Raw genomic sequence first — 13,286 nt, 5'->3', positions numbered from 1 at the left:
TTATTCTCAAGGGATCCCATCTTTGTCTAATTTGGAAATACATAATTAGTTCTGTATTCAGAAAAGGTGGAACTAGATATACATGTAGAATATTCCAGTACACTCCAATATAAAATTTTGCCTAACCTGTATGTGATATTTATATCTAATTAGCATTTTAAATGGAAATTTTAATAAATGCTATCAATCAGTGACCAATTTACATAGCATTCATCTGGGGAAATGAACATGCCAAAATATCAGTCTTCTTGAGATTCATCTTGACCCAAACAATGATTGATTTAAGATCTTAAAACCTTTCATTCTTCCATTAGTGTGCTTATCTTTCTGCACTCGAACATTCTAATCCAAGTCCAGATTTGCTAACTTGTGATTGTCAAAAATCAAAGAATGCATTTTTGAAGCATAGGCAAGCCCCCAGGTCCTAGCACTTTTTTTTTTCTTTCTTTTCTTTCTTTCTTTCTTTCTTTTTTTTTTTTTTTAAGAGACAGAGTCTCCCTATATTGCTCAGGTTAGTCTTGAACTCCTGGGCTCAAGCAGTCCGCCCACCTCAGTCAACCAAAGTGCTGGGATTAGAAGCATGAGCCACCCCACCTCCTGGCAAATTTTAACCGTGTAATGTTCTGCAAATTTAATTCTTCAGAGATTCCAATTGAACAACATTATCTTCATCCTCTGCCCTAGTTATATGGTGTTTATTTGCAATTACTTCAGGTTACCCCCCACCCCCATGCATTGCATTGATTTGTGAAAGACACATGCATTGCATTGATTTGTGAAATGATCCTTTTCAAAACATTATGACTTAAGGAAGATATTTGCTTTAGAGCTTAGAAGTCTTAGTGCCCGACAACATACCTATTGTTCTATTTTTTGACCCAATTTTACTAAAGAGAATTTCAAAACCTTGAAATAACTTCAAAATTTATAGTGTCAAAGGAATGTCTAAATTTTAAATAACTGCTTTGTGTTTAAATAATTTCTATGATATCTTCGTAGTGTCCCAATTAAAGGGTGAATATATTGATCATTAATGGAGGAAGTCAGGCTGGTTGTGACGTTGTAATAGTGTGTGTGTGTGAGTCACGATTTTAGAAGACCCAGAGTTAGTAATAGAAAAAAACACTTAAGGTGTAGAGACTGCTTAAAACCTGAGCGGCATCAGATATTTCCATGTATGAGAATGGATGTCTTAGACGTAATGGAAAATGAGAAAGAAAAGTATCTACAAAGAGGTAGAAGAGCTGTATTCATATTCTTGTAGCATTGGGTATAAAGAGCGACAAAAGTCAAGGTAAAGGTAATATGTTCAAGAAGATAAAGAAATTACTGTTATCGTTGAATCATGGGAATGAGGAAAGCATTTTGTCTTTACTGTAGGAAAGAAGGTGGAGAAGAGAGAAATTCTAATTGCAGTCTGCTAATCTTATTGATAAATGAAAAGAGAACACTGATCCTTCCTTTCTTAAAGTATTAATTTTTTGGTTTGAGTCTGTATTTAGAAGGTAGTTAAAATATGGAATGAGAGCTGATAAAGATATGTTGATTGATACCGGTATTGCGATGTAAAGTGCTTCTTGTTTTCTTTCTTGTTTATAAAAATGAGAGGTTTGGAGGGGTTGGAAGGAAGCATCGCTGAATCTAAAAATTCACGAACATTCAGTCATTCAATTCTCAGTTTAATGGAGGAAGAGGCTGGAGAGGATGGAATGTTCTAGAAGAAAAAAATTAAAAGGAGGAGGGACGTTGGACTGGAAGCAATGCAAAAATAATGATAATAGTGGATCTGGAGGAAAAAAAGACAATTTTTTATAAAAATTTAAGTGCTGCAGTATTGAAGTATATTTTATTTAAAAGTAAAGCTAGTTAGAACACCACATTAGCTATTCCGGATCAGGGCTGTCCAGCCCTGGCACATCATGGAGAGTGGCTCGGGCCACTTGCACACATGCCTTCAGCCCCTGGGACCGTCTTCTCTCCCCGGATCGTGACACTGACTCCTCAGCGTTAATGGGGGTCCGCGACTGCTGCGGGGACAAGGGCGCAAAGCAGCCCCCGCCACGGGCCGGTCCGCCCAAGGGCCGAGAAAGTGGCGGAGAGGCGGCGGCCGAGGCCGAGGGGCGAGCGCGGGCTGCGCCGGTCCCTGCCGCGTTCACGAGCGACACCCACCCCCTCGCCGCGGACGCCCCGCGGGCGCCAGGCTCCGGGCCCTGCGACCGACCCCTCCGCCCCCGAGGTACCGCCGGGCCCGCCTCGCAGGCAGCGCGTCCCGCAAGCTGGAGGGCCGCGTTTCGCGGGGACGTGGAGCGTGTGGGTGAAGGCGACACCTGGGATGCGGGACGCATGAATGGTGGCAGAGCAGGGGTCGGGATCCATTCATGGGTTGGGAGAGAGATGCTTTTGTGAGCACGGGAAAGTAGCGCTGCCGGAGAACAGCTCTGTGGCGGGAGAACAGCTCTGTGGCGGGATCCACAGCCGCCCGCGAAGCCCCGCCAGAGAACGCGGCCGCTGCCCGGGGCGGCTCGCGAGCGTGCGTGTGTGGAGGGGAGGATGCCGCCCCGCGGGGTCTTCCGAGCGTGCCGGGAGCGGCTTCTCAGTGCAGTTCCCCCGTCTTCGCTGGGGGCACGGCTGCTCGCAGGCCCCGGCCCGCGTGTGTGGAGCGGGGTGAGGGGGGTGAGGCGAGGGGAGGAGGCGGCGGCCGGGCCGGGGCGCGGGACGCGGGGCTGGCGGGCGGCGGCGGCAGCGGCCCGGCGCGAAGGGGTTAAGCGGCGCGCCGCCCCCTCGGCGGCCGGGTGTAAACAGAGGAGCCTCAGCCTATCATGTCTGGCCGCCGCGCGCAGCCCGAGCCTGGAGCCTGGCGCTGTAACACGATACGCTCCAGACCCAGGCAACTTGGCAGCGCCGGGCTCGGCTCCGCACGGCCACAGCGAGGGCGCGCCGCGGCAAGGTGGGTGAGCGGCGGCGGCGGCGGCGGCGGCGGCCTGGGGCGGGCTGGCGGAGCGCGGCTCCTGGTGAGGCTCCCCGCGCGGCAGGGGCGCTCGCTCGCTCCGGGGACCGCGGCGGTGGCGGCGGCGGCTGCGCTCAGCTCCGGGGCCGGTGGCTCCGCTTTTCTCCCTTGTGGTGTCGGAATGGGAGGAGGCTCGGCGCGGGTTTGAATCGGTGCGGAGGCAACATTCGCATCTGAGATGAGGTGGCTTTTTAACCCCTGAGGGACCACATTTAAGGATTTCGAAGAGATGGAGGCTGAACTTTCTCGATGACTCTTCGTCACCCGGAGTGGTGCAGGTAGCCGCGGGGAGAATGGAGTCTTTTGTTCCCGGTATTTTTAATTAGATGGATTTTTTTTTCATGAGTAGTGTACTGTCCTAATCCTTGAGGCAAAGCTGCCTTTTTGCCTGCATTCGGTGACTTTTGCGAATTCGTTGGGAGCCAGTCTTAGCAGTAGTGATTTTGGACAATTTATGTCTGAAATGTGCAAAAATCGGCATTGAGCTTAAATTAATCAGCCCTTTGGTTCCATTAACTAAAATCCATCATACTAATTGCTTAATGGGGGAAAAGGTACAAAATAAGCTTGCTCATTAAAGAGCAGTCTTTTGCCTGCGAAATACGTAGTGTGATTTTTGTCGGGTTTAATAGAGCAGTCTCTCAGAGAAATTCAACTTTGCAGTTGTGCTTCGATGCAGGCTACTCCTGTGCAAAGATAGTTGGAGATGGTTTGGAAAAACTTGTGCTGTGTCTATTAAAGTAAAAATCATTTGCCATTGATGTGTGTATTTCAATAAAACAAAACAAAGATCTGTGGCAGCTCTGGGAATGAGAAAGTCACATTTCCTCCCTCTCCTGTGCTGGCGTCTCTATCTCTGTGGAATATCATATAAATGATATATACAGCTATATGTGCCTGTGTCACAGAGTCATTCTGTCTTCTGAAAGCCTAATATAATCAAATTCAGTGCCTTAAGATGGTGTAGTTGAAGATTTGATCCCCTTCCACTAAAGTGGAAATACTTTCAGTAATTGAAAGCAGATTCACGTCTGGAGTTGTACAAGCCAAGGTTTTCATTTTTAAAATAAACCTTTTGTTCTCTGATTTTAAATGTTTCAGAGAGCCATCCAAAGACCTCTGTGTGCTAATTGTTAAAGTAGTCCTTAAGAAAGGATTGAAAATACCCAGAGAAGGCATTTTAGAAATCAGCTAACTTAACTAAGCCTCCCTCTCAGCCGAATATTTTAGTGCAGCATGTAACTGGTCCGTGGCCCACATTCTGTTTTTTTCAGCGGACTCCCAGGTATTAAAATGCAACTGCAGTGTTCAACACACTAAACTCCAAGCGGAGGCCATCTGCTATAAGAGGTTAAAAAACTTGAGAAATGTTGGTGTTATCCCATTTTATACTGTGATTTACACAATGTGATGATGAATTTGAGATCCGCTATAAAGTATGTTTAATTTAAAGAGGTGGTGATTATACATTAACTGGTAGACTGAAACTTACAAAAATATGATTGCAGGTGGTTCACCTGGTTCCTTTCTCATCTTCAGAGACTAAGTGTTAAAAAGCTTTAAAAAATTGGCTGTGAAAGACTGAAATTAGGGTACATTCTGGACAAAGAGGGAGTCACTTATCTCTTATTAGCTGTGAAGATAGAGAAGAATAGTGCTGTATAAGAGCGTTACCTTCCTTCTTCAGGACATGATATCTAAAATGAATTGTTTAATTATGAGGAAAAAGTTAAAAGAGTTGTACTTTTAACAATGACAGTTGACATCAGGAAAAGATAGAAAGGCGCATTCCAAATGTTTTTAATGACTTGTTTCTTAACCTGTTGTATTGATCATTAATAAGATGTGAATGGACGTATTTCCAGAGTATGACATGGCAGTTTGATTTCTTAGAAACTGCTTGGTAGCCCTGCATTTTACCTTGTTTTCCTGCCTTCTTAGTAGTTTATCATTGCAGCACAATATAATAAATATGAAGTGAATAACTTGGCCATAATTCAAATGATATTCTTGTTGTTATTTCTCATGTAAAAACCCTCCTTTATAAAAAAAAAAAATAAGTATTTAAAGTATTCAGCAGATTTTTAACTACCAAATAAAATCATACTAAATTTTGGCTGTTGCATCACGTTTCTTAGATAGCAGTGGCCTAGTATGGGGCATAATAGAATTTAATTCTTCTCGAAGATTTAGAAAAAGAAAAGCGACTTCTCATGGACTCTTCTACTGATGTCTGAACACTGATTTTCAGTGTAATATCCTTCTCTAAACATTTAAACTAAAGCTTTCTGTGGCTTCTATTTACTGTTAGTTTTTATGTTCCTACATATTTTGCCTTGGTTAAGGAGGTGCACAGGATCTTCTGTCATCTGGAATAATACATTCAATTTTTCACGGGACTCCTTTCTTTCATAATGTAAGCAAGTGGCAAAGGAGACACTGTCGAAATACAGTGATCTTGATAATTAATGCTATAAAATAGATTAAAATGCTGTATTTCAGGTATTCATTTCCTTAAAAGGGCCACCAGAACAGCGTTGCTAAGCACCCGTCACTACTGCAAGTAACAGAAAATGACCCAAATTAAAGAACCTGTTCTACGCTGTATTCTTGCATTTTCTAAAGTTCATTTCAAAAGATTTAACAAGACTCATTCAATTAGTGGAGAAAAAAGATCTGTTTTCAGCTCTGATCAGCAATTAAGAGACTGGGCTTTGGAACATCAGTTCTTTATGTTTATAATTTATTTTGTTTGGTAGGCTTTACTTTAAACAATTGTGAATAAAGATTTTTAACAAGCCACCTTTCTGGCAATCCAGATGTAAATGCTAAATACAGGACAATATATTTGTTTTACATTTTTCTTAAAATGAGTTATTTTATGGTAACTTTTCCTCATTTAAAGGAAATTTAAATTTTACACTAATGTGATAAATTGATGCCTTATTATGGATTTCTTATTCTGTGAAAATCTATATGTATGCATGCACACATACAGACATATGTAGTTTAAATGAAAGGACGGCTGTAGTTATTCTCTTATCATAGATGTGAGTGCTTTAGCACCTAACACTTGAGAAAACGGATATTATTCCTTAAGGATATTTGAATGTTGTGAAAATGGTGCCATGGAGATAGAGTGGTTTGGTGAAGAAAGTAAATAAATTATTAGGAGCAGAAGTTTTCTTTTTAGATTTTTTTTGAGGGGGGCACGTGGGGCACCGTGCAGTAAACTGTACCCTTTTGGGTTAGACCAGAACTTCTAAGTAGTTGTGGCCAAATGGTTAGATCTTTCAGTGGCCTGCTTCTTAGCTAATACAACTGCAGTCACAAATACAAGCCGCGGAACTTCCTGGCAGAGAGAAAGGAATGAAAGCATAAGGGCTATCAGAGGAATGGGAGAGAGGAGCAGGAGGGCTCCCAAAGGTTCAGATTAGGATCATTGGTGAAATTTTTGCTACATCACTTTGATCTTGACAAATCTAAAGCATATAAATAATGGATTTTAAGTTATGAATGATAAGTGCTGTTTTGGCTATAATGGCGTGAAGTGATTCCATATCCATAAACATTGACTATTTTAAAGCCCAAATAACATATTTCTTTATTCTAAAAGAGATATTTTGCATTAGAAATTTATTACGCTTAGATTTATCAGTTTGGTATGACAGATACCTCTAGCAATAGATAATATGCAATACAGAAAATTTGTGTAACTCTTCTTGGAGTTTTGTCTGAGATGAAAAGTTATTCTAACACTCATTTTTGCATAAGGCCTTTTGACCTGAGCTGAGTTCTCTTGTTGGGTATCTGGAATACATTGTCTTCTGATATGTCCACATTTGGTTTTCCCTATAAAGATCAACAGTGTGTGTACTAGAGAGATTATTTTGTATTTGTATACATATATATACATATATAGCAGGTTTGAAAGGATGGTATTTTCATGTTTAAGAAACCAGTTGTTTTAGGATTGTTGTTTATACATTGATTTTAGTTACAAACCCAGCTGTTCAGTTAAAATCCTATGTATTTACGTTTTGAAATGTCTACTCTTAATTTTTGCTGTTGAAAGTAAAAATTTTACTATTGGCAGTTGTTTTACAGGTTGAAAACAACTACCTTTTTGGTTTCCCAGAAACAGTTTATGCCATGAATGGTATGTTGGTATGATGGTAAATTCATTTTACAAGGGAGGAATAATCATTGAAAAGTACACACAAATATTTGTAGGCATATCACATTTAAATAATAGTTAAGTTTGGGAAATGGCATACTGTAGTATTTAAAAGAAAAACAGAGTTTCTCTCTTAAATGTTATTATTCCCCTCACTTAATATTAAATAGTGTTTGACATAAATGTCTTGTTTTGTACATTAAAGAGGCAGAATATATTACAAAGCGTAACAAAATGACTAATATGGAAGTAACATTAAAAAACGCTTTAGTCTTTTGTGGTTATATATATTAAAATTTGTAAAAAATTAAAATGATGTGTGAAAGTTTCAGTGAATTGATTTCATCCTGGTTTGTGCACAGCACCTTTTTTTCCTTAGCCTTAAACTGTTTCCGGCAGGGAGAGAGAGGGCCTGCTGTCTAGAGACCTGTAAAATGTAATCTAGATCTCTTTTTATGCCTTTTCTTTTAAATAAAACAAAATTACCTTATATAACAAATTTAACATTGTTAACCTTTTATAATTATTTAACCATTATTTCATTTTACCTCCTGCTTCAAAGTTGTACATTAGCGGAGTAGACACCTGGCTGTGCTCTTAAAAGTTTATTTGGCTTTCAATTCCTGTGATAGTAGGGGGCAGTACATCTCCTTAATTATCTTTGTTCAGGGAAATGCTGAAAGGCCAGGGTAGTTAAACAAGGCCATTTGGATTTGTGAGGTCGAAGTCAGATGCAAGGAAAGTGGTTAAATGCATTATCATCTTATTGAGCCCATCATCAGTAAAGTCACCTTGATGGAGGTGGGAAAAGCCATTTGGCTATTTTATGACAGCCACCTCTGCTTGTTTTATCACTTACACATTTTTACATATGGCTTTATCATATTCTTTTCATTTTCAAATATTATTTCCTCTGATTGTAGATAATCAGAATGAAGGTGAAAATTAAAATTAGTTTCTTTTTAATGATAGAGTTTCTTTCATAAGTGTGTTTCACACATCGTCTTATATGGAAATACCCCTTCATTAAAAATTAAGGTGATCAGGTCGGCTGACCATTCTGTATTTGCTTTTAAGGGTCTTTTAATGACAATGATTAGTCTTTTTGCAAAGAAGCTGCAATTCTGCTACTTTTCAAATTGTTTTTAAGCTAGTAAGAGGAGAGACTTCCCAACGTCGATTTTAGCGGTGGGAAGAATGTTTGTTTTAACAAGTGCGTAAGTGTGTTTACTTGAAAGTGCCTCAAGTTTTAGTAGTTCTATTGCTGCTGCTCTGGAGTCATCACTTCCCTTATGAAGTTAAAGCCATAAGATTTATAGTTTATATTTCTTAACTTTATGGCCAAGATTTTCCTTGTGATGTGTTTCATATCAACTCCAATAAAATGGAATTCTTGCTTAAATGTTTGAACCAGTATTGTTCAATAAGAGGAAGAGTTTTATTAAACGCAGTACAAGATCTAATGTTTTTGGAAACTCCAGTTAAAGCAATTAAGTGCCGCACACAAGGTTTCTGTTTTCCTAGGCAAAGCTGGGAAACATTACTGAGTGGAGTTTAGGGTATGCTTCACTTTATACTGAATTCTCTTTTATTACAATTAACGGGAGCTAAGTAGAAATCTTTTTATCATATGAAAGAAAACACTGGCCCATTATCAAAATACCTAAAGTATTGTTTCAGACTTTACTGGAGATATCTCCTTATCATCATGCTATGAATTATGTAGCACTAAAATCTCAGGGACTCAAAATCACCAAAAATAGTTCGTTCAGGAGAGAGTCACATTTTCTTGATCAGAAAGAACTTATTTGTTTAAGAATCATTTATTTAAAAAACAAATTGGATCAAAAGGTGTCTAAAATGAAGTATAAACTCTCTCATTCCCCCACTCTGTTCCCACCATCAGGGCCCAAATTCAGGCTCTCTTCAGCTCTCCGTACGCTATTTTACTAGCTTTCCATTTGGGTTGCCCTGCCTTCTGCCTGTCTTTTCTTTAATCCAGCCTCCACACTGTTGTCACAGTTGTCATTCTGAATTGTGTTTTATCAGACCCTTGGTGATCCTACCTCACCCTCCACTGCTCTTCCACTCCCACCTTCACACCAGTGTTTTTGCTGGTCGATGATGCCTGTGCCCCTTCCTTGCATCTCACAGAGCTTCCAAGAGCTGACTTGCCTGGTATTTCTTTTTTTTTTTTTTTTTTTTTTTTGAGACAGAGTGTTACTCTGTTGCCCAGGCTGGAGTGCAGTGGTGTGATCTCTGCTCACTGCAGCCTCCGCCTCCCAGGTTCAAGAGATTCTCCTGCCTCAGCCTCTGGAATAGCTGGGACTACAGGCACACGCCAACACACCTGGCTAATTTTTTTGTGTTTTTAGTAGAGATAGGGTTTCACCATGTTGGCCAGGCTGGTCTCGAACTCCTGACCTCAGGTGATCCACCCGCCTCAGCCTCCCAAAGGGCTGGGATGACGGGCGTGAGCCACCGCGCCAGCCTTGCACAGCATTTCTTCTGGCTCCTCCTCCTCTCTTGCTTCCTTAGCACCTGATTCTTATTTCTGTGAGCACTTAACACAGGATCCTGTAGTCATTTGTTTACATTTCCCTCTCCCCCACTAGGGGGATAAGTTCTTTCAGAAAACCACTTTGTCTCATTCATCCTTACATACCAGCACTAAGCATGATGCTAAGAAAATAGTTATTCCATAAGTCTCGAATGCTTATTGGATGAGTACACTAAATAGAATTTTGTGGTGATGGAAGGTCATTACAAACATCAGTTATTTTATTGTTCTGTGTGAAAATATAATTGTTTACATAGGAGCGGATGAGGCTGGATATCCCCGTCTAAATGGTCCTGTCATGCTGTCAGCTTTCACTTCTTACTGCTCTGTCATCAAATAACACGGGTTATTTTGTTGTTGTTGTTATTGTAATTTATGCATAAAATAAGAACAGAAAGTTTCTGAGTAAAGACTCAGAGCTAATTTTATTAACTTCATTAGTTTTGGCTTCTCCGTAGACTTTTTGGCTTAATGCCTCCATTTCTTTGCATTTTCTGTTGGGTGAGATTTTGGGGTAGCTAAGTTCCGACAGGTGTTGGGTGTTTAGGTGAAGCAAAATGTTAATTTCCAAAATGAAAAGAAGTTCATTGAAGCCTAACAGTAAATTTGAGTAAGAAAAAAATGTTAACTTACATGTACGGTTAACTTGAAATGTATACACATTGATAAAGATACTCATGATTGTGATATTTTTTAAAACTGGCAAACATCATCTCTAATGCAGTTCTCTCTGGCTGACTAAAGTAGGGAAGAGATAATCTTTAAGATGATAATTTAGAACAAGAATCAGTATACCTTCCGTGATTGTGTTACCAGAAGATTAATAGGTGAGGAATGCTGGAAGGACTGACAAACATTTTGCTGTCGAGAGATTTACAGGTGAGGAGTGCTAGAAGAAGAGGAAAAGAAACCCCGTATTTCTGCTCTCTTGCTCCATCTTCATCCACCTTAAGAACAAAAAAAGCTGGGCCAGGCGTGGTGGCTCATGCCTGTAATCCCAGCACTTTGGGAGGCTGAGGTGGGTGGATCACCTCAGGTCAGGAGTTCAAGACCAGCCTGGCCAACATGGAGAAACTCTGTCTTTACTGAAAATACAAGAAAATTAGCTGGGTTTGGTGGCGTGCACGTGTAATCCCAGCTACTGAGGAGGCTGAGGCAGGAGAATCGCTTGATCCCAGGAGGCGGAGGTTGCCGTGAGCCGAGATTGTGCCGCTGCACTCCAACCTGGGCGACAGAGCAAGACTCTGTCTCCCCAAAAAAATAAATTAATTTTAAAAAGAACAAAACCCCACAATACTCTAAAAACCAATTTTACTTTCTCCTGAGAAAATGAATAGAATTAGAGACTTTTAGAACTGAAAATAATCTTCAAAATTATGTAATCCAGACTGGACATTTTGTAAGAAGAGAAGCCAAGGCCTAATAATAGCTGACATTTATTATTTACTGAAAGATAGCATCTGTGTTAAACCCTTTATATATGATTTCATCTCATCTTCAGAACAACTCATGAAATTAAATACTTTCATGATCTCTATTTTAAAGATATGGAAACTGAGTCATAGAACAGTTAAATTGGTTGTTAGTGAGAGGTTTGGACCCAGACATGCAAATACCTAAATCATGTATGAAATCACGTATGTCTTTTTTCCTTTTTTTTTTTTTTTTTTTTTTTTTTGAGACTAGGCCTTGTCTCGATACCTGGGCTGGAGTGTATTGGCATGAACACGGCTCACCACAGCCTCCAACTCCTAGACACAAGTGATCCTCCCACCTCAGCCTCGGCAATGGCTAGGACCACAGGTGTGTGCCACCATGCCCAGCTAATTTTTTAAATATTGTTTTGTAGAAAAAGGGTCCCACCACATTGCCTAGGCTAGTCTCTGAGCTCCTTGGCTCATGCAGTCCTCCTGCCTGGGCCTCCTAAGTGTTGGATTACAGGCGTGAACCACCACGCCCAGCCTTTGTCTTTCTTCATTAGTGAATTCTGTATCCAGTGCAGTTGTCAAATTAGGTTTTGTTTTGATTTTAGTCCTAAATTTTGCTTTACGTGTAAGTTCTATTTCCTGTTGTAGAATAGAAATATGATACCAGTCTATAACTTTTCATAAACATTGTAACCATTGGATTGGATGTTACAAACATTTTCATATTTGCTCAAGGCAAATCATTTAATTTATCAACAAGTGCTTATTGAGGCAATATGTGTTTTGTATTGTTCTCCTGTTTTTATTTTTAATTCAGATTTTTAAATGAGGTGTGATCATCTATGGTATAGCTAATGTCCACTCCCTGATTAATATCTAGCAATGATTAGCATCATTGATTTGAAAATTAGTAGATTATGCCTTTATTGACATTTCTATTCCCCATTTAATGGCTTGTTTATTTAATTGATGGCTAATGTTTTTACTATTAAAGGCTATTAACACATCAGAATGGTTTTTATTGAACCTGGCAAAATGATAAATTATGTTTGTGTTTACTCCTTGGTGCCTAAGGCTAATTTATTGGTGGTCTTTGTATAGTTTTGGTCAGCTAAAACCTTCTGCTTAGGAAGTCAAGTAAATTAGCAAACTTTTCTGGTGGTGTGGCCTTGGAAAAGTCGCTGGACTTTTCTGGATTACTACCTGTAAAAGGAGGGAAGTGAACCAGATCAATGATTTTGAACACTGTAGCTTCTTGGAGAAGTTCTGTAGAGTTTCTTCAATTCTCTGATTCACAATTCTTAAAAAAAAAAAAAAAGAAAAAAAACTAGAAATAATACATAATGTGAACAAATAAAATAGATACTAAATGTTTACATTTGCTACTGGGTTAGCTTATTTTTACATACGTGTCCTGCTTTCTTTGTGTATATATTTGAACTTTTTGTGGTATTTTTGTGAATGCAGCTTGCCTAAGGAATAAGAAGTGACAGCATCCTCTGCAGAGAAATCCTAGGAAAAAAGGAGTATGCTTACTCACCAGCTTCCAGGGAAATGGTTGTGCTATGGACTGCATATGCCTGCTACTTTTGGTATTTGGTCATAATAGAGATTCTAAAAATGAAGGGGGTTGTCCTTATTATGAATAGATTCTCACTTTGCCAATGTTCCGTGATAGTACCATTAACCAAACTGTTTTGAAACTACTTTTTTGAAATTGAGTTTATTTTCAAGTCACAGATAAAAATAGTTCTTGTTATTATAGGCATTCCTCATTGGATGAAATACCAATTTAACTAGTTTGATTGCTTGCCTTCCTTCACAGGCTTGACTAACCAGCATTTGGCTATTTCAAAAAAATTAGATCTATTCCCGAGAGAGTAATTACCACAGTTAGTTATATTCAGAAAAAATAATGCTAAAAGCCTGTGAGGCCTTTTCCGAAGAGAAAGTTCTCAGTATTGTATTGAGAAATGACTTCGTCATCTGAAAAAGGCAGCAACCCCTATGTTGACCACTTTGAAAGCAATAGTTTTCATCTTGGTGAATTCTGGAGTTTTTAAGAGTTGAGTGACAATACATTATAGCGCCTTTCACGTGTCGTGATTAAGGGCT

The 13,286-nt window shown here is 39.7% G+C and overlaps 1 protein-coding gene across 22 annotated transcripts in view; it reads left to right on the top strand.

Moving 5' to 3' along the window:
• The window catches only part of LOC105466614 (teneurin transmembrane protein 3), a 2,765,046-nt gene that overhangs the window by 2,402,353 nt on the left and 349,407 nt on the right, over positions 1-13,286 (top strand). Inside the window, exon 1 of one of the 22 annotated variants that reach the window (XM_071092802.1) lies at positions 2,642-2,664. The exons of 19 other annotated variants lie outside the window; for them this stretch is intronic. Coding sequence is in view for 1 of the 3 variants with exons in the window: in XM_071092801.1 (XP_070948902.1) it covers positions 3,301-3,319 (19 nt within the window). In the remaining 2 variants the exon portion in view is untranslated. Of the gene's footprint in view, positions 1-2,641; positions 2,665-2,801; positions 2,948-3,077; positions 3,320-13,286 lie in introns of those variants that run through there. 2 more of the 22 variants (XM_024788106.2, XM_071092801.1) reach the window with 2 other exon arrangements.

The sequence above is a fragment of the Macaca nemestrina genome, chromosome 3 (assembly GCF_043159975.1).
Source record: "Macaca nemestrina isolate mMacNem1 chromosome 3, mMacNem.hap1, whole genome shotgun sequence".
NCBI lineage: Eukaryota > Metazoa > Chordata > Mammalia > Primates > Cercopithecidae > Macaca > Macaca nemestrina.
The sequence above is the reverse complement of the archived record's forward strand: the minus strand, read 5'-3'. Positions and strand labels throughout refer to the sequence as shown.